Genomic DNA, 26,750 nt, shown 5'->3' with positions numbered 1-26,750 from the left:
TGAAACCAGAATGTGGAGGAGCAGCAGCCTAAGTACAGAGGTTATAAAAGGTAATCATTAAACCCATTCTCTGCCAAGAAGTTTTGAGTTAGGAACCACAGGTGAACTGATAGTCCAATTAGTTTATCTTTAAAAACAAGAAAATGTTTTTTTCAGCTTTGTTCCGTTTGTGAGAATGTTTGTCAAGGCCTAAGTAGTGTATCACTTAGTGAGAGTGAACCATAATTTGGAGAGTCTGTTTTGATAATCTTTATAGCAAGAAGTTGCTAATTCAGAAATGCTTTGGGAAGATAACTTTGAAGGAATTGTCACATTATGGGTGCATTAAAACCATGTGCCCAGATGTTATTTAAAGCCTATTAAAGATAGTTGATGTTTGTATCTTGAGAAGGTAGAGAAGCAAAAGCAAAAATATTTCCTTTGTTTTTCATTAACTTGAGGCAGCTGAGTGGGCAGCTGGTGTTCCCTTTACTTGCAGCTACAAATATTTTCCGTTTATGTAAAAATTTCAAGATCTTGCTTCAGTGAAAAATGCCATGCAGTTGTATATCCAGGGTGAAAAAAATATTATTATCCTGAATTCTGTAATAAGGTAACTGCTTTCATTTGAGCTAGTCGTCCCTAAAACACTTGCAAAAAGACCCTTAATCATGTTAATCCCATAAATAATTGTTTTTAGCAGCGCAGTTGGACAGCTCCTTTGCTTTATGACGCTCCAATCAGTAGGTCCTGACCATCCCCCTCTAAAGGGGTTTGTCAGTAAATACCCACTGGTAAAAGCTAAAAGGTGTTCAGGAACTGGCTGCTGATGTTAACATTTAACATCTGTTGCCTCGCTGAGATAATGGCTCATAAACATGCAGTGCAGGGCTGGAAATGAAGACCAAATTGTTGGGCCTGAGTATCAGCACCTTTTGACAATTGTTCTCCTCCCGTTTTAACAAACTTATTAAGCATGCAGGATTGATCAACAGGAATTCCCTCTGCAACGATGATGTAAATCTGTGACTAAAAATAGACTCTTCAGAACATGTGGAACACTTGTTAGTTTATATTTGCCATGCTTTCTGGTGCTTGAGCCAGACTGCACTGGGAATGTTTTTCTCCAAGGCTGAGGTTGCAAAGTAATGTTGGTACAGAAAACAAAATCAAAACTCTACTTTTTTAGTCACTGGCTTTTTCCTCTCTTTGTTTTTCTTGTTTAATTATCACAGAAATAGGGTTAAGATGCTAGAGAAGCTCTTCCATCTTAAATAACTTCTTATTGAAAAATTACCAGAGTAAGAATGGCCAGACAAAACTTTGGGGTCTTTTTCTTTGCCTACAGATAAAGAGAATAAAACATGTTAAAATTATAGTCATGCTACATATGAAAAGACAGGTATGAACAATTTCTTTCTTTTAATTAAAGTTTTACAAGGACTTTTAAATTATTTTTCATGGTAATTGTGATGTATGACAAAATTAACCAATGCTTTCATATCCTTCAATTTCACAATTTCACATTTCCCAATTTCATTTGGGATCAGATATTATGTAATGTACCTCTGTGTTCCTTATTCTGATAATTTTGAAATTAAGGTTTATAATCTTATCATACCTGTGTTGTTCCTGAAATGCCACAGAGACTATTGAAAGAGCTAATGTGAAAAGACAAAAAAGAAGGGGAGGTCATATTTGGGGCTAACATTGTCCCTTGAAATGAAGCAGGCACATCTTCCACATCATCTCTACCCTGGAACTCACAGACCAACACAAAACCCCAAAAAACCCACGTAATTTTGATGAAAAGACAATGGGATATGTAATCTTTAATGTTCTGTTAGATAAAGTTTTGCTGAGGAATTTTTCTTGGATTGGGTGTAATCTTTGATGAATTTGTGTAGATGCATGTGTCAGTTGTCTTTTCTTTCTCCTTCAGATCTGTTTTCCATTCTGTTTCTTCAGCTCCCGTACAAGCAGCATTGAAAAGATGTAGTTTGAGTTTTTCCTGAGCAGCTGGTTTCTTTAGTCAGCCTGGAAGGTCTGTCTAGAGAGATCCCACCTGCTCAATAGGTGTCTGCAGTGATTTCACCTTAACTAGCCTGTGTTTCTTTATAAAAATTGAAAAGTGTCTTCATTTATTGTCTAGTTTTGTTTTAAGCGTTGCTTTTCTTGGGATGCTGTAAACCCATTAAAAGATTTTTAATTTTACCAGCAATCCTCCTTTTCCTCAGCCACTGAAGGAAAAAATAAGCATTGATTTCAAGGATTCTGATATTATTTTCTTCATAGACAAGAGAAATTACATTTTACAGCCCTGGGAAAAGAATCCTTCTCTCTCAAATAGGTACACAAATAGATGAAGGCATGAATGAGTTCAAATTCCAAGGCATTTTGAGGCAAACACTTTGAGGGCTGGTCCTATTTAAGCACTGTAGTTTGAACCTTTTCAAAATGCTATTTACCAATTAAATCGTAAAAAGTAATTTTCAACTTTAATTCAGGAAATAGCAAGGGGACAGTATATAAATACACCTTTTATTATCATTGCTTACTAAAATTAAGGTTAATGTTTGTTAGGGTTGGTATTTATTGCTTGCAGTGATGCATGTTCTGCTTTGATCAATACCAAAGCAAATGATAAGGATCATCCTAACTTGCAGTTTTTAATTGTAGCTTAGCAGTATCCCAGGGTGAATACTTTCCATTCTAACCTTCCTGCTTCCAGGTTATTGAATTTTAATGAGAGGACCAGTGTGTTTCCCTGCATTTGGTCTCCTTTGACTCTGACCATGAATAGATGTGTTCGAAGATTTGATCTCACTCATCCTTTAAATAACTTTTTTTTTTTTTTTTTCCCTAAGTAACTGCAGGTATGCCGCAAGTGGAATATAAAGAAATTATGATTTAAGAGCTGTGGTGATGCTGGGTTATGCTAGTGGTTTGCAAGATCTTTGCATCTTGTGGGGGTCAGTAGGAAATATTAGGTGACTGTAGTTCTTAACAGAACTACTTAATAGATTACAGCTCTTAACAGAATATTTGGGGTTTAAATACCTGTATTTTTTCCCTACTTAGTTCTTGGTTCCAGTGGAATTGGTTTTTCTTCTGTGACAGATAAGGCTTTTGAAAATATATTCAGGCCTGCTAAAGGTTTTGTACTAGAACTGCCCAAATAGTGCAGAGCCTTTAGTCCAACGAGATATTTATTTTGTATCAGGTATTTTTTTAAGCAGAGCTGTTTAGAGACTGTCAATAAACTTGTAAATGCTGGGTGTGTCATTCTATCCACAAGTTCACCAAAAAATCAAGAAGTCTCTTCCTAAGGATGTTCTAAAGGAATTTTGATGGGCTCTGGAGAAAATCAGCTGTAGTATGCCACACTAGTTTTTAAGGTTTTAACAGTGCTTCAGACTCTGATCACGATCAATGATTTTTCTGATAAACATCCAATTTCTCATGATTGTTTATTTAAAAACAAAGCCTGACTTTGATCTCTCTTTTGAGTCCAAAACTCGGGTTGCATTCCTCTGGCCTTCCACCAAGGTAACATGGGTTTTGGAAGACCGATCTGTCCTGTGCCCATCTCTAGCTGAGGAAAGAAGCACTGAGTACTGAAGCACTCCACTGAGGTTATGATGTTCTGTGCTACTTTTGAAGTCTCATTTTAATTTTGTATTTACTGAAACCAAATATTTCAGGTATAAAACAATTCTAATAGCTAAAATATATTTCTTCCTATATTTCATATCTGAATATGTGGTTATGTAGGTATTTTTAAATAAATTTAGTACAGAAGAAAATAGCTCAGGACTAAAAAAGTCTGGAGAGCTTACTCCCTGGGAAACCACATTTTTAAACTTAAAGAAGCCTTCAAAGTGCTTCTGCTTTTCTAGATCCAAGCTGATTGACACCATGGAGTTTTTACCATACTTATTTGCACTAGATTTGCAGAGAAGGATCAGTGCTTAGAACTCTCCTAAATGGAAGAACCATGCCTGCCCAAGGAAAGACTTGTAGTCCCAAGGGAAAAGCTCTCAGAACTCCTGATGCAATGTGCCAGGATAGTGGAATGAATTTTTCATGGTGAAAAAATCTTAGGAGGTTCTCTCTTCTGAGCTGGTAAAAGACAATGTCCCGGCCTGAAAAACAGCATCTTTCTGGCTTGGGAATAGAGCTAGGAGAAAAGAAAACACCTGGGTTTAAATGACTTATAATGGTCAGGGGAATTTTTCTAGAAAGTGGAAATAGAGATAAGGTAAGTACACATCAAAGCTCTGTCAGTTCACATAACACGGGTACAGACTTACCTCAATGCGAGTGTCAGACTCTCCCTGCTGCTTGCACAACCGAAACACAGAGTGTGAAGTGCTCTGTCCTGACTGGCAGAGCGGAGTTAAAAGTAACGCCGCTATTTTAGCTGTAGCTGCCAAATGCATTGGAACCGCTGGGAATTACTCCTGGCAAGGAAATTACTCCACAAACACCAAAGGTTTATGTCGAAAAAGGAGACAGAGGAGTACTTTTTACTTTATTCAAATAAAAGGAGAGGCCATGGGGCATTGCCCTGGGGTCTCTCAAATTTTAGGATGCAGCCTCCTTTTATCCTAATTTCCTGGCCACATTTTCCTCTTTCCCCGTTGGCTGAGGTGCTTGGGAGATACAGACTTCCCCGAACACCTGATACCTAGGACTCCCTTCTAATGTATCATCCCCCACCTTTGTCTTTTCCTTGTGTCAGTCAGTGGAATTCCTTATGGAATTTATGGTTCTTCCCGTTGTTTCTTTCATCTCTCAGTATCCAGGTTTTTTATCAGCAGACCTACAGTTTGTGAAGACAAATCTCTCTCATTCCATTCATCGGTCAGTGGAATCCTTCCCATTGTTCCCTTTATCTCTCAGTATCTGGCTCTGTTTACCAGCAGATCCACAGTTTGTTTGTAAAGACAAGTCTCTCATTCCTTTCACTCTGATTTCTCCTGTGGTTTTGGTTTCTAAAAGGTGATAGCAATGTTTGCTTTTTGAATATATAATCACATTATTTTTTTCCAAAATATGGCAAAATTATGTTCAATTATTATGGACAGAATATGCTCTGTAAATTCATCAATGAAACTTGAATGCGACTCCAGTTCTACAAATCCTGAATTTTCTCCTTTTCTTGGTAGGAATGGAAGAATGTTTTTATGTTTTGTTGTGAAAGGAAGCTGAAACTACTTAATGGTTTCAATTTACCAGCTGGAAGATCTGGATTCTGTAACTGGAAGGCAGGAGCAATATAACAGAGTCAGGATGCTCTGTCAGCTGTGGTCAAGGGCAAATAGCAAGTTTCTGTTGCCAGGTGGGTAACAGAAAAAGGATAAATTGGCATGGGTAGAGTTATTGTACTAGACTAAAACAGTCAAATAATTTCTTAGTGTTGTGTCATCTAAATTAAGCATAGTATCTATGAAACAAGGAAAAGCTATTTTAAAATTCTTAAGAAGTTGCACACCTTTAACAAAACATCAGCTGGCAGCAGTGGCCCAGTAAATCCTCCTATAAAGGCATTTTTTAGTCATCCTGGCTTTTCTGTAGTGTGCTGGAAATTGTGCCAAGCATGGGAAAGAAATGAGAACAAGTGTGCCACCTTCATAAGACACAACTGTTAGAACCACAAAAAGATTTTGTGGCTCTTCAGTTATCGTGTATAGAAAACATCCCAAACTTTGAATTCAGGTTTGTGAACATCAGGCAGGGTTCCAGTATGTGCCCTGGAATGTGTGAAGTGATCTCTAAGCAGATCATGCCAGCTGGAGAGAAGACAGCAGACCTTTGGCTGATTGCTGCAGGAGGAACAAGCTTTAAAGGTTTACAATATCCATATCGTGTCCACAGAGTACACTGGAGTTTAGGTTACAAGTGCTTCAGGAACGTGACAGGAGCTCTGCAGCCTCTGCCAGTCTCAGCATTTCGAGTTTCTCAAGGTGGTTGTACCGATCACATTGTGCTTCTGTTGTTCTCTTCTGTGAACTTAATCTCATTACTGAGTGTGGTTCAAAGATTGCTGTTAGAGATGACAACATAATATTGGCTTTCACGTTCATGAATTAGGTATTTTGATATGGTACAATTTATACTTACTTTTAATGGCTTTTGTACAGTATAATCTGCCAGTTTATGTATGCACTGTATAGTTTATATGAATAGTAGTGTGATAGATGTAATGTATCATAGGCTTTAGCAAAATATTAAAATAGAGACTAAAATACTTCTATGTAACTAACTCAGAGAATGGGGTAAACCAATTATTTTGTTTCTTACACCTTGTTTTGGACTTCCCACATGATAACAGTGACAGAAATCAAAGCACCAGCGTCCAGGAAGGATTCATCCACTCCTCGATATCAGGGAGTGTGAAACAACAGGACAGAACTAGAGGAAGAAACAAAATATATTGACCCAATTTACAGAATGTCCTGCAGACAAGTCAAAGGTTAAAACCAAACAAGAGAGTTTCTGGAACAGCAAAAACTCAAAGCAATGTTTGAATAATGTATAAATCATGAATATGCATGTACCCCCAGCAATGCAGCAGTATATAGAGAACGATGTTTAAATTGACCCTTCGCCAAAAGCTCCCCAGAGCTGGATATTTGTCCCTTGTTTTATCCCTTATTAAACTTAAAATTCTAAAACGTGAGATTTGCTTTTCACAGTTACTAAAAGTAATTTATTTCCATTATTGATGTTAACAGAAAAACGACGAATTATTACAAGTTGGGTTTTTTTCTTCTTCCTTACTTTTCCCACATATTCTGGGTCTGTTTTTTTCAGTAAAATTTTTCTCCCATCTGCTACCTGGAAGCAGGCCTGAGACAAATGGGGCAGCTAGGAAACAAAAGATATAGCTGGGTGTGACATTCCATTGAAATAGTCCTGGCTGGGGGTGGATTGAGGGTGACACCGAGAGAAAAAAAGGTGCTGGCTTTTGATTGACCCTCTTTGTATGTACATGTGTTTGTATATATATGTGTGTGTGTGTCTATATTTATCTATCTATTTATATATATATCTGTATGTTGGGGGGCATGGGGGTGGGTGTGTTTATGTAGATATATGTATTTGTCTATATATTTACACACACACATATATTTATGTATGTATATATATATATGTATATACATAAAGAACTGTTATTCTGTTTCCCATCTTTGCCTAAAACCCCGTATTTCCAAAGTTATAATAATTTGGAGAGAAGGGGGACATATTCCCCATTCCAGGAAGGTTCCCACCTTCCTTGGCAGAGACCTTTCTTTTAAAGCAACACAAAACACTCGTTTGAAATCTGTAACTCCCAGGGGTTCCCTCCAAAGGTGCCACTACAGTCAATGTTAGCAGATTAGGAGCTTGCTTGTCCTTCAGCAGTATGTCAGCTTTGTATGCAGCAGCAAGGAGTGGAGAAAACTAAAGTGGTCAGTGGCTACTACTGGGCAATGCTATTTGATGGCTTCAGCGTAGCTGCACAGTGCATAAACAACAGAACTCTGCTCTTAGGGATTGCTGTCACCCTGACCCTGCTTTAATCTTAAACATGAATTGAAACCACAAACATTTTCTGAAGCAGTAGGAATTCAGCTCTTCTTCGGACTGCATCTATAAAGCTTTCATTTTCAGAGGAGTATGGATCACGTAGGCTGTGATCCATATGAACAGAGTACAGAATCCCAGAATCACTAAAGTTGTTAAAAGCCTCCAAAATCCAATCTTTGACCAAACACTGTGTTGTCAACTGTTATGGGTATGATGGTAATTCGTGCTGATAGAATATGGATATAAGAATAAAATATGAAACTTTGAAATCACACCAGCAAGGGAGAAGGGGGATTGCTTCACAGGGTGGCGAAACCACAGCTGGCAGCTGAGGAGGAGGTGTGTCATTAACACACAAAGTGAACCTAGCCTGCACAGGAGATGGGTGTTCTTGCTGGTATGATGAGCCATGAAGATGTTCATCTCAGACAGACAGGACCATCAAGGACACACATCTGAATGTGGGATTCTGGGAACCAGGGAGCAGATACACATCAGTTCCCAGACAAGGTTTTGGCCAGGCAGGACAAAGAATAGACAGCATTAATATGAAGAACTCCAAGGAAGGACAAAGGGACTGCACCACAGGCAAGAAGAAGAGTATAAAACCTTTCACAGGGTGGCGAAACCACAGCTGGCAGCTGAGGAGGAGGTGTGTCATTAACACACAAAGTGAACCTAGCCTGCACAGGAGATGGGTGTTCTTGCTGGTATGATGAGCCATGAAGATGTTCATCTCAGACAGACAGGACCATCAAGGACACACATCTGAATGTGGGATTCTGGGAACCAGGGAGCAGATACACATCAGTTCCCAGACAAGGTTTTGGCCAGGCAGGACAAAGAATAGACAGCATTAATATGAAGAACTCCAAGGAAGGACAAAGGGACTGCACCACAGGCAAGAAGAAGAGTATAAAACCTGGACTCTGGCAGCGGCATGCCCCTTCCCAGCTCCCTCAGCTGCTCCTCACAGCACTTTCTCTCTAGACCCTTCCCCAGTTCTGCTGCCCTGCTCTGCTCAGGCTCCACACCAAAAAGTCTCTCTTGCAGCGAAGGGCCCAGAGCTGTGGCCTCACCAGTGCCCAGCACAGAGGGACAAGCATTGCCCTGGTCCAGCTGCACTACTTTTGATACAAGCCAGGTGCCACTGGCCACCTGGGCACTGCTGGGCTCAGGCTCAGCCGCTGTGGATCAGCATTCCGGCCACTCTTCCCCCAGCCTGTGGCACTGCACGGGTTGGTGACACAAACACAGCAGCTGGCACTGCACCTGAGCCTCAGCCCATCTCTGCAGCCTGTCCAGGTCCCTCTGCAGAGCCTTTCTGCCCACCCTGCTTGGTGCTGCCTTCCGGCTGACTGAGGGTGTGCTGGATCCTCTCACCAAAATAAAGGATGCTTGGAGCAGGATGCTCTGCCCTGGAATGTGGTCAAGCAACTCAGACAATGCCTATTTACAAAGCTATCACTGGTGGGTTGAAAGGGGCTCATGTGCTGCTTTTGCTGTTGAATTAACCTAAAAACCAGCATTACACATCAGTCCCAAATGAATATCCTGTCTGGATATTAATTAGCAGACAAGCTGCTAGGCTACCTGGACACGTATGACTGGCAATCAATCCCTTTACACTATAAAAGTTCAGTCCCACTTCCAAATGGCAGGTTCTTCTAACATACCCCTTATTTGAGCATGTACAGAGATTCCTCCTTTGGATGGAGACACCCCTCAAAATTACTCCTCAAGACTGAGTGAACAGGATTTGCCCCAAGCCTGGGTGAGTTACATCAATCTCTACTTAATAATTTGGTTTTTTGCTAGCTTTGATACAAAGCTTTTTTTTTTTTTTTTGCTTTACTGTGACTGCTTTGATAAAGTGCACTATCCTAGCCTATCCTATCCTGTCCTGTCCTATCCTATACTAGTAGTTTTAGCTTCTATACTATGCAGTAATTAATTCTGATATTAGATCCTTTGTCTAATAATTTATCAAAAGAAATAATTATTTTATATAAATATATCTAATTTGCCATCCTTAATTCTGCAGGACAATGTTGTACAGATGTTCAATCACACCTCTGTGATTCCTTAGACTTAAGTTTGTATGTATATGTGTATATAGATACATACAACTTGAGTTAATGACAGTTTGGGACTAAGATTGGATCCAGTTGTCCCCAGGTCCCTCTCTGGGGAGTTTAGAAAGCCCAGGGTCCTTTCTGCACCTACTGGGAGCTTCTCTAATAAACTTTTTCTGCAGTTTCCACTCCACCCATGATGATATTAAACAGGACTGGCCCCAACAGTGAGCCTTAGAGAGCCTCACTGATTACCAGCTGCCCACTGGATTTAACTCCATTCACCACCTTGGCCCAGCCTCCATCCAGTTTTTATCCAAGGGAAGATGTCCAAGCCATGAGCTGCCAGCTTCTCCAGCAGAATGTTCTGAGGGACAGTATCAAAAGCCTTGCTGAAGTCTTGGTAGTGGGTATCACATCCACAACCTTTCCCTCACCTAACAGGTGGCTCTCTAGTCATAAAAGGAGATCAGGTTTGTCAAGCAGGACCTGTCTTCCTTAAATCCATGCTGGCAGGGCCTGATCCCATGCTTGTCCTGTATGTGCCACGGGATGGTAATAAGATTTATGACAGTGTCATAATCATTAAATGGTCTTAGGACTAAAACCCTCAGCTTCCAGAACGCTGAGTTGTTTACAACAGGACACACTTAGAAGATATGAACATCATCTAGACTGAAAAAAATGAGGGCAGGAAAAAATGAGAGCTATAAAAAATGCTATAAAAATGCGAGCAGAAAGATGCATGTGAAATCAGTCAAGGGCTGTAATATTAAGATAGTATCTGATCTCCTGTGATCTTAGCACCTTTGCTAATCATTTTTTTGATTGCAAGAGATGTTGTGGTTATACTCAGATTAAAAAGCACTCACCGTGTTACACTTGCACTGATCCAATGCCAGCTGTACTCAGTAAAACCCTTCTGCCATCTCCTGCAAAAGGCTGTTCAGCTGATTGTACTGAGGTGACAGTTCCACCCACCTGCCTTCAGCTGAGAAAGAAATAATGGGAGCAAATAATGTGAAAGAGCAAACAATATAGTGTACTTTACCAAATTCTTATAAAGAAATCTAAATGTATTATCTCACACAGTATTAGATACAGCTGCAGCTGAACCCTAATTAACTGCTTGGATCTGGTTATCTTTCCTCCACAAAGTGAAAGGTGACTTACAGAATCACAGAATATCCTGAGCTGGAAGGAACCCACAAGGATCACTGAGCTCAGTTCCTGGCCCTGCACCAACACCCTTTGAGTTCCTCCTTCTAGACAGTGAGACACTGAATTTTGGTTTGATGAGGCAGTGGTATTGTCTGCTAGGCAATTTAGCTCCTAAAATTATCAACTTTGTTTTAGCAGGACTTTTCTGTTGGTTTTTGTTTTTCCTTTATGCTTAAATGTTGCATGTTTTAATAAAAAAGTATTTTCTTTTTTTCAAAATAATATTTATTTATGTAATGCTAGTATTTTGATTTTTTTCTAGTCCTAAAATCAATAGTCAGCAATAAGCATTATATTGTGTACTGTCTGTACACAGAAATATACTAAAACCAGTTACAAAACTTAATGCAAGATGAAAAACATACAGAGCGTAAGATTTATGTTTCATCTGAAAGAGATTTACAGGAAAACCAATTATTTCAGCTGATAATAAAAGAGAGAATCAACTTGGAAGGAACTGGAGGGAAGCACCTGTCTAATCATCAATTCTACTTGTACAACACTTGGCACATTTGCAAATGGGCAAATTGTTTCAAATTTACTTTTGCTGATCTGAAACAATTCCAGTATTTTACTCTCCAAGTATGTCAAATGGGTTCACGTGTATTTAAAATACATTCATATGTATTTAAAATGGCCTAAAACAGGATCTTTGTTATGCCAAAAAAGTGTTCCTGAGTCACAGGACTTTTTCATCCATGGGACATAACTTTTTCTCAGTTTTCTTCCTGTGGAAACTGAGTATGAAGAATCACCCAGGGATTTGATTAAATGTTAGTCCATTTAAAGTTTAACAATATTAGTTCATTTAAAAGTCATTTTAATGATATGCAAATGACAAAGTGTAGCATTTCTGAACAAAGCCTTAAGAGTGTCAAGGTGCTGCCCTTTGAACCACATATTAAAAGCTACTCTAAAACAAGAGCTGTGAAAATGGGCAGCAGGTGTGGCAAAAGTACAGTTCTAGGACATTCCCAGGTCACTTCAGTGGAAGAACAGTTAGGACACTGAGAGTTTTGAAAATCTTGCTTCTGTTTCTAAGGAATTACCAATACAATAGCTTTACCTTGTGAAAGCTGCTTATTTTTACAAACTCTTAAAACATACTCAAAAGGGCAATTAAAACCAGTTGAAGGTAACACTGTAAATATTAAATCAGTTCTGAGATTGTATTTGCATATTAAGAGATGCTTAAATTAAAAAATATGACATGAAAGGCTTAATTTTCCAAAGCTGCCTTTCAAAAGGTGAAAAGCTGTGGGTATGGCCATGTTCCCTGCTCTTCCAGAGTCTGCACACCTGCAGATTGGAGCTTCTGTGGAAACCAGAGGAGTGTGTATGCCTGTCTAACTTACCTGAAGAGGTATTTCACACCTGACATTTCAAATTAGGTTTTTTTTCAAATTCAAGGGACATAGGGGACAGGACTGGCTTAGTGGTAGACCATCCCCATGACAATTTCACATATTAATGAAGTTATTTAAGACTCTGCTTAAAAGGATTTTCTGGTTGTTATGTTGAGGCATGGAGTCCGAAAATAATCAAGTTGAAAAAGCCAGGAGAGTGAAAGGATTCAAAGGTGTAGTTCTTGTTAAGTCTCTGGGCAGAGACCAAAAGATAGTGTGCTATTAGTAGTTCTCTTAATCAGTGTCTTAAAGACTCTGGCAGGCTGAAGTTTATCCTGATGAACTGGTAAGGCTGTTGCACTCGTGTTATTCCTATTACAGGGAAGTAATTAAAGTACATCCTAACATCTTGCCTGCATATATATGACTTAGCTGCTCTGGTGGTTTCCTATAATCAGGGCAGTATCTGAGTGCACTGAGGTTCTGCCAGTGCTCTGAAAGTCTGCAGACTTTTCAGCTTTGCACTGGACTGCAGAGCCTGGCTTTGAAAGTTTTACATCTGCCTGTCCCTGACCACCATGGTGTGATAGGAAGTGCTGTCCCCATCCTCTCCTGAATAAAGCCATTCTGCTAAGTCATGGTCTTACCCTGAAGGACAACCCTGCAGGAACCTTTCTAGACACAAACACTATGCATTTCTTTTAGTATTTTAACTTGGTTTTCTGCTCTTTTTGTTAACTTTGATCAAAGCCAACGAAATTCGTCATTATTTCTAATACTACACAACTATGATAGTTACATGTTTTTTGTATTGTTACAGTTTCCTGGTACCATTTGTGCTTTGTTACGAAAATGAAGCAAAACCAAAAAGCTGATCCAGCAGGTTATATGTAAATCCAAAATAAAGTCATATCACAGTAATACATACTACTACAAAGTTGATGTGCAATATTGTGAAAAATCAACAAATCTGGAAGCTAAAACAAATACAGGTCAATAATCTAGAGGCATATACAATAAGCACTGCTTCAGAGAATACTCTGGGTGGCTTTTGAAGCCACTGAGTCTGAAGCAGGATGAACAAAACAATCTGGAGGAGAGCTGCATCTGTGCTGGCAGCTCGTCCCCTTGGCAAACCCATGGCAGGAGCTTCCCAACACCTGCAGGGATCCTGTAAATCTACACACTGGACAGTTGTGCATTCAGGCACAACATGAGGATGTTTTGGTCTTGTCTGCTCCACAGTCAAATGTTTCTCTGTCCTTGAGACAACAAGATTTTTGGCACACCATCTAGTATAAGGACATCTTTGCATCTTAGGAAGTCAAGTTGCTTCCTCATGAGAAAAAGTACAAGCTACACTTTCTTTTCAGCTTGGATCATACTCCATCAGGCTTTTTAGGGAGAATTTACTGAAACTTGTCCTTTTAATTTTAACAAGCACTGTCTTGCTGCTCCCTTCTTTTGTGGCATGTAGCTTGTCTGTGCTGAACACCAAGCTTTAGCAGCTGCTTATCCTGTTAACTACTTACTTTATATGTTTACTTGAAGTTGCACCACATTTTGTCTTAAGAATGAATAGCCTTTTCTTCAAAGTAATATTTTAGGCTAGATTTACATTATTTACAGTACAAGTAGAGAATATGCTGTTGTCATTTTCATAACCTTAAAAATACACTAATATTGAAGACAGCAAGCAACACCTTGTGTTGCTGAAAAGTCAAATTCAGGCACCAAGTTTTCTTTCTTGGTTGAGATGCAGATTCTTATCACTGACATTCTTGCTGGATTTCATTTTCAGTAGGGGATGAAGTTTTCACATCACAATAGCTAAAATCATGTCCATAAACTAGGTCCTTCTGAGAGTGTGGTTCATGGACTGTGACAGCACTCCATGCGTTGCTCTTCCTCAGGGATTTCTGTAAGAGTTCTCTCATTCTCCTGTTTTCTTTGGCTGTGGATTCCCACATGATTTCAAGTTCCCCTTCTGTTTTCCTAGGAAAAAAAAAATGAAGAGAAATCCTAACTTTAACAATGTTTTAGCAGTACAGAAGTACAGCATGTGGATAAACAAATTAGAAATGGCCTGTATTTAGGTGCTTGAAATTGCCTGATTGAAATTCATTCCTTTTCTGCTTTTGAAAAAGCTCATTAAATAATGCTAAATAGGGTATGACCAAACTACCCATTATGTAACAAGTTGAATGAAGTCTGCACACAGAGCAGTGCATGTGAGACCCAAATGCTGTGACTAGCCCTCTGCACTGACTTGGGCTCCCTGGTGGGCACAGCTCTGCTCCCCACATTGCAGTGCCCCTTCTCTCTGCCCAGAGCACTGTGCTCACCCCTCTGAGCCCCAGGGGTCTGATCAGAGTCAGACTCTGTGCTCAGCTAATGCATCTTTGTGGGAGCCAAACAAAAGTGGTATCAACTTAGAAGGCAGACAAAGCCCAAGAGCTTGGATTTCCTTGGACTCCTAGTGTATGTCAAAATACAAAATAATAAGGAAATGAAGATCAATTGACATGGAAAGCATAGCTGATGCATGGAAAATGAGCACACATAGGTTAATACAGAACCAGAGGACAAGTCTCAAGCTGCATCAAGGGAAATATAGGTTGGATATCAGGAAAAAGTTTTTTACAGAAAGGGTGATAAAGTTCTGGAATGGCTGCCCGGGGAGGTGGTGCAGTCACCATCCCTGGGTGTGTTTAACAAAGCCTGGATGTGGCACTGGGTGCCAGGGTTTAGCTGAGGTGTTGGGGCTGGGTTGGACTTGATGATCTCAAAGGTCTCTTCCAACCCGGTGACTCTGTGAATTCTGTGAATCTGATCTCTTCTTGGAGGACTGATTTTTAAACGGAGCTGAGAGATGCAGAGCCAGAGAGAGCTAACTGAGCTGGCTTTGGGATGAGCAGTCAGAGCACCCTGCAGCCAGGAAAGGGCAGTGCAGCTGGCCCTGCTGCACACACAGCATGCTGCAGCCCCAGGTAAGGCTCTGCAGTGTGGCACAGCTACAGTGCCACAACTACACAACTTGCAGTGTGGTGCTGCTTCATAGTTCAGCTGTTTTGCAGGTCAGCATCTGAGAAGAAGCAGCAGCATCCCAAGTGTAGTTAGACAAGGGTATTTTGTTTGAAAATTTTGATCTGATTGAAATTTAAAAATGCACTCAGCAGAAGTGGTTGGGGAGAGGATGTCTTCTTGCTAGTCACAACCCCCCTTCCCTTAAGGAATTTGGATTACAGAGCAGCTTGGTTACTACAGCTGCTGATGCTCTGTACATCTCTCTCAACACCAAAATTTCCTCGTCTCTACAGCTGGTTTGCCTTTTGAAACACAAGTCTTTGCCACTTGGCATTTAAAACTAGATACATGCTCAGTTTAGATACATGTGCTGCTTCCAGATGCCTTTAGACAAAAGGTATTAAGCTAATTTCTTATTAATGTAGGCTATTATTAATGAAATAAGTAAAAATAAAAATTTAATTCAACCCTTAACCTAGCCAAAATGTAGGATTTTATAATTTGTTGAGAATAAGCAAAATGCCAGTGCCCCACTGATGTTTGAGGATGAAAAATTTACCAGAAGTAGGTTCTGAAAGATTCTTCTTTAAAAAAGACATGCCCTCATTGAACTAAATTCATTCAGCCTTAAATCTCAGAATCTTATTTGGGCTGGCTCTATAATTCATTTTCATCTATCCTGTGACAGTTTATTTACATATTCCTTATCACAGAGGTTTTTATTGTGGTTATAATTTCGTATGTCACCTCACAGATAAGACAGCTCCTCCCCCTTGCCCGTGCACAACTGCAAAGCTTTTCTGCTGTTGACCCTCTTCCAAGGACAGGTTTAATGCACTTTCAAACTTACATTCTGCATCCAAAGCACAGCAGCTGTGACTACCTTGAGGTACTGTTTCTCTGCAGGAGTCTTATGAAATAAACTCTGACCTAGAAAACTCATAAAGGTCAAGTAAGACTGGAAATATTTAGGAACCTGGTTTTTTACCCTAGGGTCAGATCATGAACTTTGTTTATAATTCAAACCTCTTATTTAATGAAAGGTTGTGATATTGATATCTCTTAAGGTTACTCAGTGACTAATAAAGATGTCATTATCAGCTGCCTGAAAAACAAAATGTTATTGCTTTCTCATTAAAGGTTGCTGGGAATTTGCAATATTGTCTAGCAAAGGCTGTAATTACTGATAAGGCTCTAAGGAGCAGCTTCCAGGAAGGGAAATCTGCCTATCTTTAAGAGCTTTTATTTATCAGAAGTACAACTGTATCTATATGTGTTTCTTTTTGAAAACCAAGTAGAAAAATCCTCATCCCTTGGATGCAATGGGTAAGTAATGAACTCCTGATTTTTCTTATGAGCTGAAAGAATGCAGAAGGGGAGAAAATTTCAAAGGCATCTCTGTTATGTTTGATGAAAGCCCATGCTAGTTTGGAGTACACTTGTTAAAAACAGAAGGAGAGAAGCAGCACATGAATCCATCTCTTTGTCTGCACATGCACTACTTGTGAGCATAAGAATGCAGAAGGGGAGAAAATTTCAAAGGCATCTCTGTTATGTTTGATGAAAGCCCATGCTAGTTTGGAGTACACTTGTTAAAAACAGGAGAGAAGCAGCACACGAATCCATCTCTTTGTCTACACATGCACAACTTGTGAGCAAGCTGTGGCTGCAGCTCTCTGCCTCTGGGCACACAGGGCTGGGCAGTGACCTGCCACCACCCCGGCTGCTGAGCTCCCCTTCAGGCCCTGCTCATCCCTGTGCAGCTCTCACGGAAAGCACGGCGCTGTTTCCACTTCTGAAGTGGGATTTCACTTTGCTTTACAAGAAAACTTAGCAGCAACAACAGGTACAGTATGCTTTTATGATAAAGAATTTCATGGTGGTAGCTAAGTCAGAGTTGCCCCAATTTCCTATCTCCATATTATTAAACTAAATGCAAGAGCAAAATAAATTATATGAAATAGTTTTCTGTCTTCACCTGCTTACAGTGATTCATCATACCTTCAGCTAGATTTTAAAGTATGTTGACTTTTCTGCTTAAAATGCGGCAAGCTACTCTGATTTTCATCACCTAACAGTGAAATTGGAGAATAAATTAGAAATTAGAGAATAAATATTGATTGTATGCACTTATCCTAATGTCTGTGTAGGCATTTTGCACAGAAACATTATCAGCTACACAGTACTCTGGACTAAAAATCTACTCTGTGAATACAGCTAGTCACAATAAATTGAAATGTTTGGTACTCTCCGAGCACTAAGGGACTTTAGTTGCCAAGCTAGAGATGATGAGCAACATCTGAACTACACATCATTTTCCCTTCCTTACTCCTGTGACTGTGTGAAGGGAGATAGAAAATAATAAACCTTGTAAAATCATAAATACAGAAAGCAGACCAAAAGACATGTTTAATTTCTGACTGATAGGCATAAAAGAGTAGATACATATTTGGATTACCTTGGGAAACTAGTTTATATTGCAGTACTTGAGAAAAATAATGGAATATGAAGAAACCAGTCACTCATGACACCATTCAATAATGTTTGAGACTACAGAAATGAAAGACATATCTTGATGAGGTTCATTTTGGGCATGTATCCATAAACCACCTTTCTTCATCATCATACAGTTAAATGGACTACAATGGTGTAGTTCCAGGTGCAGATCTTGTTTCTTAAAAGGCAGATGCAAGTATTAATTGTGTGTGTTTACTGAAGAAAAAATGAATTAATTTGGACTGAAAAGGTAAAAGTGATTTAGTATACTATATGAAAAGTGTCACTATTTTACACATCTGTGTTACATCATCTAATTTGCCTACTTTGGGGCTAGAAGGGTAAATTTTGAATTATCCATATTATGGGATTTCAAATTATGCTCTGTCCCACACTGAAAAAAACCCCTCTTTATTTAATTGTTGTTCTCTACAGTAAAAAAAAAATTTACATGAGCTCAGAGATATGAAAGTAATTTAATTAGTTTAAGATCATAAATAACTAGTTCCAGAGAAATGTGGATCACTTCAATCTGGTTTTTAATGCAAATTTCAGAGATTAATGGAATGTTAATTGTACAACTCTGCTGTTTACACCTGTTTAATTGCACTGTATAAGTAACTGAGAGGGACTGTACTGATGTAAGGTAGATGATACCAAGCCCTGTTTTTCTATTGTCTGTTAAAATCTATTTAAATCTTTTATTTCCCAATGGCAGTGATGACTTGAGAAATTACTGGTTATTACTTTTCCTCAGTTGTAAACTGAAACTGTTTTTCTTTTATGCTCATAATGTAAATGTGCTGTGAAGCTTTCCACTATCAGAGGGAAAAAATACCTTTAAAGGACTCTGTATTTAAAGGATGTCTCAACACTGCAGTCATAATCTTCTATAAATCTGTTACATTTTCTTCTCTTTATTGTGCACATAGCAAATCTAAGTCACTTGTCAATAGATCAGTAAGATTCAAAAGAAAACAGATCTTTGGTGTACTCATTAGATTCCCTTCATTTCCTACTATTCTGAAAACTGTTGAGGGGTATGAATGGGAAAGTGTTCATCCTTTAGCAGAAGGTGCTACTAAAATAAATCAACATATATCTTAATTTATAGAATCCTTTCAAATTATCAAAGACTCACACAGATTCATATCCTTCTTAAGAAGTTTTAAGAACAGCAGCAGCCATACAGAATAAATTCCTCCTTCCAAAGACCTTTCTGAGAGCTGGCAATCATGAGCAGGGTTTCGGCATTCTCATTTTTGGAACATACCACAGGAGACTCTGCTGCTGGCTGTGTGCAGGTGCTTTCCCCTGTCCCCTCACCTGCCTGAGCTGCCTGGGTGGCTCCTGCCTGTGCCCCACTCACCTGCTCTGCTGCAGCACCTCATTGAGGGTTTCCTGCTTGTCTTGCAGCAGACGCTGCAGGTGCTGCTTTTCTTGCTCATACTGAGCAGTCTTCCTTTCAAATTCCTTCTCCTGCTCAGTCATCTTGAGATTGATATCTCCAAGCTTCCCAGCTGCTTTCTTTTTATATGCCTGTAAGGGTTAAAGTTAATAGAAAAAAGTGGGATTGTAGGAGAAATAAGGACAAGTCATTACCAACAAAAGAAAGAGTTAAAGATATTGATTTTCAGTTGAATCTTTACATCAATGCTGCCTTGCTTAATTATGCCAGGTAGGTTGCACTATGGGATTTTTTTTTTAGCCTATTTGTTAATTTGAAGGTATTACACTTCATTTTGTTCTGCATATAAAACTACTGTGTATAATGAATACCATACTGTAAGTTTGTTTTACAGAAAACACAGTTACCTGCAAAAAAAGGTTTGTTTTCCAAGATACAAAGCTACACTTTACAGCACAGGTTGCTTACCACTTGCCAAACAGTCACACTTACCAGTACATACCATGAAAAAGTGTTTCTGTTAATACTAAGAGGAAGAAAAGAATACCTTTGCTTGCTGCTTCATGTAACAGTCCTCTTGCTCAGTGAAGCACAAGTGATTTTTTGATTAATGGCTATAATAATTAAACGGTAACTAATGACTGGTGTCATCTCAAAAAAAAAAAAATTAGTAACTTGGCTTTCTGAAATAATATCCCCATTAAATTGCATATGCACACAAGAAACTGCAAACTGATTTGTGTATTGTTACACATTTTCAGATGCTGCTGCTCTTGACAATACCAAAATCCAATATTAACTTATTTTCTCATGATTACAAATAGAATGCTAAAACTGTTTTTTCTCTGCATACTGTGATGTTTCCTACAGGTTATAGAACAGAGTTTTGAGACGGAAACACCTCCTTTAATAAAACTGTAAACTAAGTTAGTGAAGCTTTGAAAATACTGCTATTTATGTCTTGCTAATATAAAGTTTTATCTGAGGTGCTAATCACTAAGGTTTTATCTTCATCTGAATCAGGGGAGAAAGATTTGAGTTTGTCTTTTGGAGGAATTAAAGGCATTTTTAGACATGCTGTATATAAGGCTATATAATCCTTTCCACAAACTGTTTCCTTTTTAGCTCTTGCAAAGTGTGTCACTGTAAAGTTTCATTTTCTAGAGGTAATAGGACAACAATAGATTACAGAATATTAGTAACTCAATATTTAAGGCTGACTTACATAGGATTTTTATCCTAACTTTTCCCTAACAGTTCTAATAGAAGAATAAGAAGCTTGCAAGTTAACCAGTAACATCACTCAATTTTTTAGATTCACAGAGAAGCCTTCAAAATGCAGAGTAATGTTATGGAAGGCTAAAAGTAAAGAAGTTCCTTCTGAACAGAAGGCTGCTCAGAGCCAGCCTAGAGGAAGTGCAGAATACAGGGAAACAGCTGAACCTTCCCCTCTGCCAGTAAAACCCCAGCACTTGTCAGGTCCAGCCAGGTGTGAGACTTGAAATGCCCTCTGTAGATTAGATGTCCACAATAACTTCAAAGAACAAGAGCAAACTTCCTCTCTCGACTTTATCAGGGGGAAGGAAGGCTGGTGAATTGTAGCACTGGTGAAACCCTGCTTTCCTTCACGTGCTCACTGACATCCAGCTACAGGCTGCTCTGTGCTTTGAGCTGAGCTTTGTGTTTTAAGCTGCACTCTGCTCCTCCATAGCCACAGCTGCCTCTGCTGGCTCTGCACTCCTGCTCTACCTTTGCCAACTGAAGCTGAGTCCTGTGTGCAGAATGGTTGCAAAATCAGAGGGAAAAGGGCACCTTTTCCTTATGGCCATGTGACTATAGTCTGAAACTAGGTACGAGTGACACATTGTCCTGATCTTGCCTCTATGGATGGATTATAAATAAGGCTGTAAAATGCAGCCTGGGCAGGCTGGGATGGTTCTGGGCACACTGACACATGCAGCTGCTGGCACTTAGAGATGTTTCACACCTTTGAATTGTTCAAGATAACCTATTACTGCTCTCTGAAGTGAAGCAGGTAGCAGCAAACAGACTGGTGGAGATGACAGTTTTCAGGAAGAGGATGTTAACACATAGCTGGAAGTCATAATATTCTCCTCTAGAGCTAGTCATAGCACCCCCTGCACACAGTAAGCAGGATGAGGAATGATCATGGATGCAGGTGCTGGTACTGGAGAGGACATAATTTACTCCCAAGTGGTAAAGAGACAGTAAAGCAGACTGCAGCTGATGTAGAGGAAATATGCATACATGGTATTTTTGGGTCAGGGTATACACTGTGCTGCCATTCTGGCTAGGAGGCCCTTGGCTGCTGGGTTTGTCACAGAGATCTTGGAAATAAATTATTTTGCTGCAATCATGGAAAGATAGGTTCTATTCAGCAGGCTCAGAATGCCTGAGACACATAACTAACCTTCCTGGGGCTACTAATCTCTTCCCTGACTTTTGGCAGCACTTTTGTGTGAGTAGCAGTGTGTGCAAGTCATCTTCTGAGCTCACAGCTGAGTGGAGAAGTGTGAGAAAACTGAAACAGTTTTAGACAAAAGCCAGCAAAAATCAGGGCACATTTCTCTCTCCTCTGCAGACAGATCAATTTAAGAGTGTGAAACAGAATCCAGTGTTTCCTTACCAGTAAGATGAATGCATTTCCTTTCAATTTTGGTTATACTTTCTGTTTTCTATGCAAACATGGTTAACTCTGGGAAATAAGCTACATAGTATACAAAATAGTGACATACACCAGAATAATTTAGAGATTCTTTGTATACATCAGCTAACATCACAAAGTGTGAAAGATTTTGAACATATGAATGAAGGGAATGAATTGGAAGGGAATGAATGAAGGGAATGAAGGGAAAAGAGGTGTTGCAATATTATATGCTGTACTACCTGGGCCCTTGTATTTCCTGATTGGTAACTTGGGACAAAAAGAGGGGTGAATTCCTGCCCTGATAATTAAAAGATTTGGGGGAAAAAATAGTCCATTTTTAGGACTGACAAAACAATAGAAGCAGTTTCTTAAGTGGCTGCATTTAAAAAACCAGTAATGCTCCATGAATTTTCAAGGGTCACATACTGGAAAAATCTAGTCTAACAAAGCAGAATGAATACTCTGAACAGAAAAGCCATGTATGCAGCAAGACTTAAATCAACCCATGGTATCCTGATTTCAGACACAAAGCACCTTCCCCTAAGTCCAGACTAATGTTGATAGGAACATGGCAAAGGAACACTGGTGAGAGGAACATTGTCTCCTTCAAATGTGCTGGCATGAGCAACGGGTTATAGAAATCAGCAAGTTCTGCAATGAGCACATGCAGTTCTGAAAAATACAGCTCCTCAGTCATCAGGAAGTGCTAGGAACAAATCTTTATTGCTTTCTCTTCATCAATGACTATTTTGTACTCTAAATGCAATAGGGAGCAATATGGCAGGAAAAAAATTAAGGCCAAATTAGTAAACTTGCATGAAAATATATAGGGCAGTTACAGTAGGAGATGCTAGATGGTAGATGTTTTCAATACAAAGGTTGTTTCTGCTTTTACTAAAACCTCATGACTAACAAAATTATTATCAAATAGATTCAGAATTAATGAACTTGTAATCTAAATTCTTTTTTTCAACAGTGTGTGCATAATTTAAAGATTGATTACACTTGCAGTAAAGGAAAGGAAAAGGTGTCTAATGATGGAGTGCAAATTCTGTTATCAGAGATTTATTATTCACAGTTATAAGTCCACAACCCTGGATTGTTTTCACAAAATTTGTACTAGATGTTTGACTAAAATACTTCATAAAAAAGACAGATTTTTCTGTGTTAGCTGTCCCTTTTGCATGAAGTTGAAGGACTCCCTGATGAGACAAACATTATATCCAAGCTCATATTAAAAGAGAAAACAGTGCAGAATTCTGACTGTAAAGAAACAGTTTTAATACCAGAAAAATTGGCTTCCTCAAATTCTTGCCATGAATCATCAAACTACTTGGTAATTATAATTATGGAATTACAAAGAGAGCTCCCAGGGAACCCCAGCCAAAGTACCTCAGGTTATCATGCTGACTCCAGTCAAAGTACTACCTCAAGCTATCATGCTGACCATGGCACTGAGAGCTTCTCTCAGTTCACAGAATCACAGAATAAATTAGGCTGGAAAAGACCTTTGTGATCATGAAGTCCAACCTATGACCTAACACCTCCTCATCAACTAAACCATGGCACTGAGTGCCACGTCCAGCCTTCTTAAACAGCTCCAAGGACACCTCTCCACCACCTCCCTGGGCAGTTGCAATGCCCAATCATCCTTTCTGTGAAGAATATTTCCTAATGTCCAGCCTAATCCTCCCCTGGCACAGCTTAAGGTTTGTCCTGTCACTAAATGCTTGGGGAGAGAAGACTGACCCCCCCATCTACAACCATCTTTCAGGGAGTTGTAGAAAGTGATAAGGTCACCTCTGAGTCTCCTTTTCTCCAGGCTGAGCACCCCCAGCTCCCTCAGTGGTTCCTCACAGGGTTTGTGTTCCCAGCCCCTCTCCAGCCTCGTTGCCTCCTCTGGATTGCTCAAGCATCCCAATGTCCTTCCCAAACTGAGGGGCCAGAACTGGACACAGCACTGGAGGTGTGCCCTCACCAGAGCCAATGACTTCCCTGCTCCTGCTGGCCACGCTGTCCCTGCTCCAGGCCAGGTGCCATTTGGTCTTGGCCCCCTGGGCACGCTGCTGGCTCAGGTTCAGTCACAGCTGACCAGAGCCCCCAGGTCCCTTTCTGCCTGGGCACTGTGCAGCCACTCTGTCCCCAGCCTGTAGGGAGTTTCGTGGCCAAAGTGCAGGACTTGTCATTTGGACTTGTTAAATCTCACATTGTTGGACCTGGCCCATCTATCCAGTCTGTCCAGGTCCCTCTGCAGAGCCCTCCTACCCTCCAGCAGACCAACAAAGGCTCTCAGCTTGGTGTCATCTGCAAGTTTGCTCATGGTGGACTCAATCTCCTCATCCAGATCATCATGGAAGATATTAAACAGGACTGATCAGAGCCCCAGCACAGACCCCCCAGGGACACCCCTGGAGCCTGGCCCCAGCTGGATGCAGCTCTGTTCATCACCACTCTCTGGGCCGGCCATGCAGCCAGTCCTGAACCCAGGACAGAGTGCTCCTGTCCCAGCCCTGGTCTGCAGCTTTTCCAGGAGTGTGCTGTGGGAGACAGTGTCAAATGCTTTGCTGAAGTCCAAATAAACAACATCCACAGCCTTTCCTGCATCCACCAGGAGGGTCACATGGTCATAGAAGGAAATCAGGTTGGTCAGGCAGGTCCTGCCCCTCCTAAGCCCACGCTGGCTGGCTCTGATCCCCTGGCCATCCTGCAGGTTCTGTGTGATGGCACTCAGGATGATCTGTTCCATATTCTTGCCAGGCACTGAGGTCAGGCTGACAGGCCTGGAGTTTCCCAGAGCCTCCTTCCAGCCCTTCTTGGGGATGGGCTTCACATTGGCACTTCCAGTCATCTGGGAGCTCCCTGGTGAGCCAGGACTGATGGTAAATGATGGAGAGCAGCTTGGGGAGCTCATGTGCCAGCTCCCTCATCACTGGGATGGATCCCCTCTGGTCCCACAGACCTGTAAGCACCTAAATGGTTTAGCACAGCTCTGACTGCTTCCTCCTAGATTACAGGGTGGCTATTCTGCAGGGGGCTCCCTTTTCCCATCTACCAGCTCAGGAGGCCAGCTGTCCTGAGAGCAATCTGTCTTACTGCTGAAAACTGAGAAAAAGATGGTGTTAAATACTCTGCCTTTTCTTCATCTTAAGTTAATCTATTTCCCCCTGCATCCAATGAAGTATGGAGGTTGTCCTTGCTTATCCTTTTGCCAGTATTGGTTTTGCACTTAAAATTCACTACATGTAAATATTCTTCATTTTATGCCAACCTCTTCTCTATCCCTTACAGTAGTCACAGATCTATTACATTGCAGAAGATTCACATTTAACAAGAATACAAGCCACTTTCTTAGTAGGGGAGCTAGACACAAATGATGGCGAAAAAAGCTAAAAATATTTTATGGCTGTCTTACTATAATTAGGTAAGTCTTTTACAGTAGTGTTTCATGCATTCAGGTATTTTATGAAGGGTTCCTTACAAATTCAAGGTATTTTTCAGCTTACTGCCCTCTCTTTACACTTACAATTTCATTTATTTTCTTTGTTGCTGATTTCTATACTGTGTTGATCCTTACAATGAAAGTGCAGAAGGAGATGGTCTCCATTACCACAGTGGTGATGCACATTTGTGTCATTTGATGCAGGAATAGCAGTGGAGGTCTTGACTGGCAAAGTATAATATAGAGACTCTCTGCTTTAGGATAAATGGAATAAACTTGACTTAATACAAAACAGCTTTTGTAATAATGTAATCTATACATTACTTTCTAGATATGGAAACCAATATACCAGGTATCTTTCTCCTCTCTTTTTTTTTAAGATTACAGTAAAAATAATCATGATAGCACCAAAGATGCTGAAACATAAATGTTTCAAATTTATTTCACTGTTATACTACAATTACATACTGTGCTTTTTGTTTAGAGAGTTGTAAAGATAACTCATAATGTATTCACTAACTAGGCTGGATGTTTGAACATCTGAGTTTCTCAACCTTCTATCCTATGGTCACAAGAAAGTACTTGATGATAACTGTACACCTAAGATAACACTTTCATTCTTCCAAATCTAATTGTAATGGACTTCAAGTTAAAGGAGTGGTACAGCCTCAAAGAAGTAGAAGACAGAACACGTGGGTTACAATATAGGGCAAAAAATTAAATACAAATAATACATTATTACAACTTGTCATAATTCTCCAAGTAACGATGTAAACACAATATCTGGCAGATATGCAATGCACAAATACAATGGAAGAAGACACTAGTGAAAATTATAATGATGATCTATTTTATTTTTTCAAAACTTTTAAAGATAATCCATACATAAGTCTTTCATAAAAACACTGGCAGAGATTAACTACTTTTCTCATTTAAAAACCCCAAACATTTCACAACAGATATTTAGCTTAGAAGCACTGCTTACCTTAACTTTTTCTTCCAATCTTCCTAAGCGCAGGCTGCCTTCTATAATTTTCTTGAGAACACCATGATTCTCATTTTCCAAACATCTGGCCTGCAACCATGCAGTAAACAAAGCTACATGTAACCACTCTGTTTGTTTGTCAGGGCAGACAAAATGCATACATTGAGACAGACACAGCAATTCCATTTTGAACTCTTCTGTCTGAAGAACCAACATGGATAAAGAATCCTGGAAATTATTCTCATAATGACTCATTAATAATTTGTCAACTGACTGTGAAGACTATGAAGCAGTGTTATTCTGAAATGAAACATACTGTAAACCCAACTAATTCTGTGGTTTTTTTCCTACAGATCTAAGTATGCATATGTAGGGATGTCATTTTTAAGCATAAGACTCATCCTTTAGGTCACATCTAGCAATCTGCTCTCAAACAAGCCCTTGAATTTGGCAGGGGTGCAGGCAAGGATATTTATAATATGGCATGATTAATATTTGAAAACAGACATCCCAGAGATTGAGATCTAAGAA

The 26,750-nt window shown here is 39.8% G+C and overlaps 1 protein-coding gene across 4 annotated transcripts in view; it reads right to left on the bottom strand.

Moving 5' to 3' along the window:
* Nucleotides 1-11,106: 11,106 nt before the first annotated feature.
* Nucleotides 11,107-26,750, bottom strand: part of CEP89 (centrosomal protein 89) — a 34,329-nt gene continuing 18,685 nt past the window's right edge. For all 4 annotated transcript variants that reach the window (XM_041490543.1, XM_041490542.1, XM_041490545.1 and 1 more), the window contains 3 exons: nt 26,220-26,309; nt 19,089-19,258; nt 11,107-14,191 (listed from right to left, as the gene is read on the bottom strand). In XM_041490543.1, coding sequence (XP_041346477.1) covers nt 13,966-14,191; nt 19,089-19,258; nt 26,220-26,309 — 486 coding nt within the window. In that variant the 3' untranslated portion in view covers nt 11,107-13,965. The remainder of the gene's footprint in view (nt 14,192-19,088; nt 19,259-26,219; nt 26,310-26,750) is intronic.

Source organism: Pyrgilauda ruficollis, unplaced genomic scaffold, assembly GCF_017590135.1.
Source record: "Pyrgilauda ruficollis isolate IOZ18807 unplaced genomic scaffold, ASM1759013v1 scaffold124, whole genome shotgun sequence".
NCBI lineage: Eukaryota > Metazoa > Chordata > Aves > Passeriformes > Passeridae > Pyrgilauda > Pyrgilauda ruficollis.
Note: the sequence above shows the minus strand (reverse complement) of the source record. Positions and strands in the feature narration are given on the sequence as shown.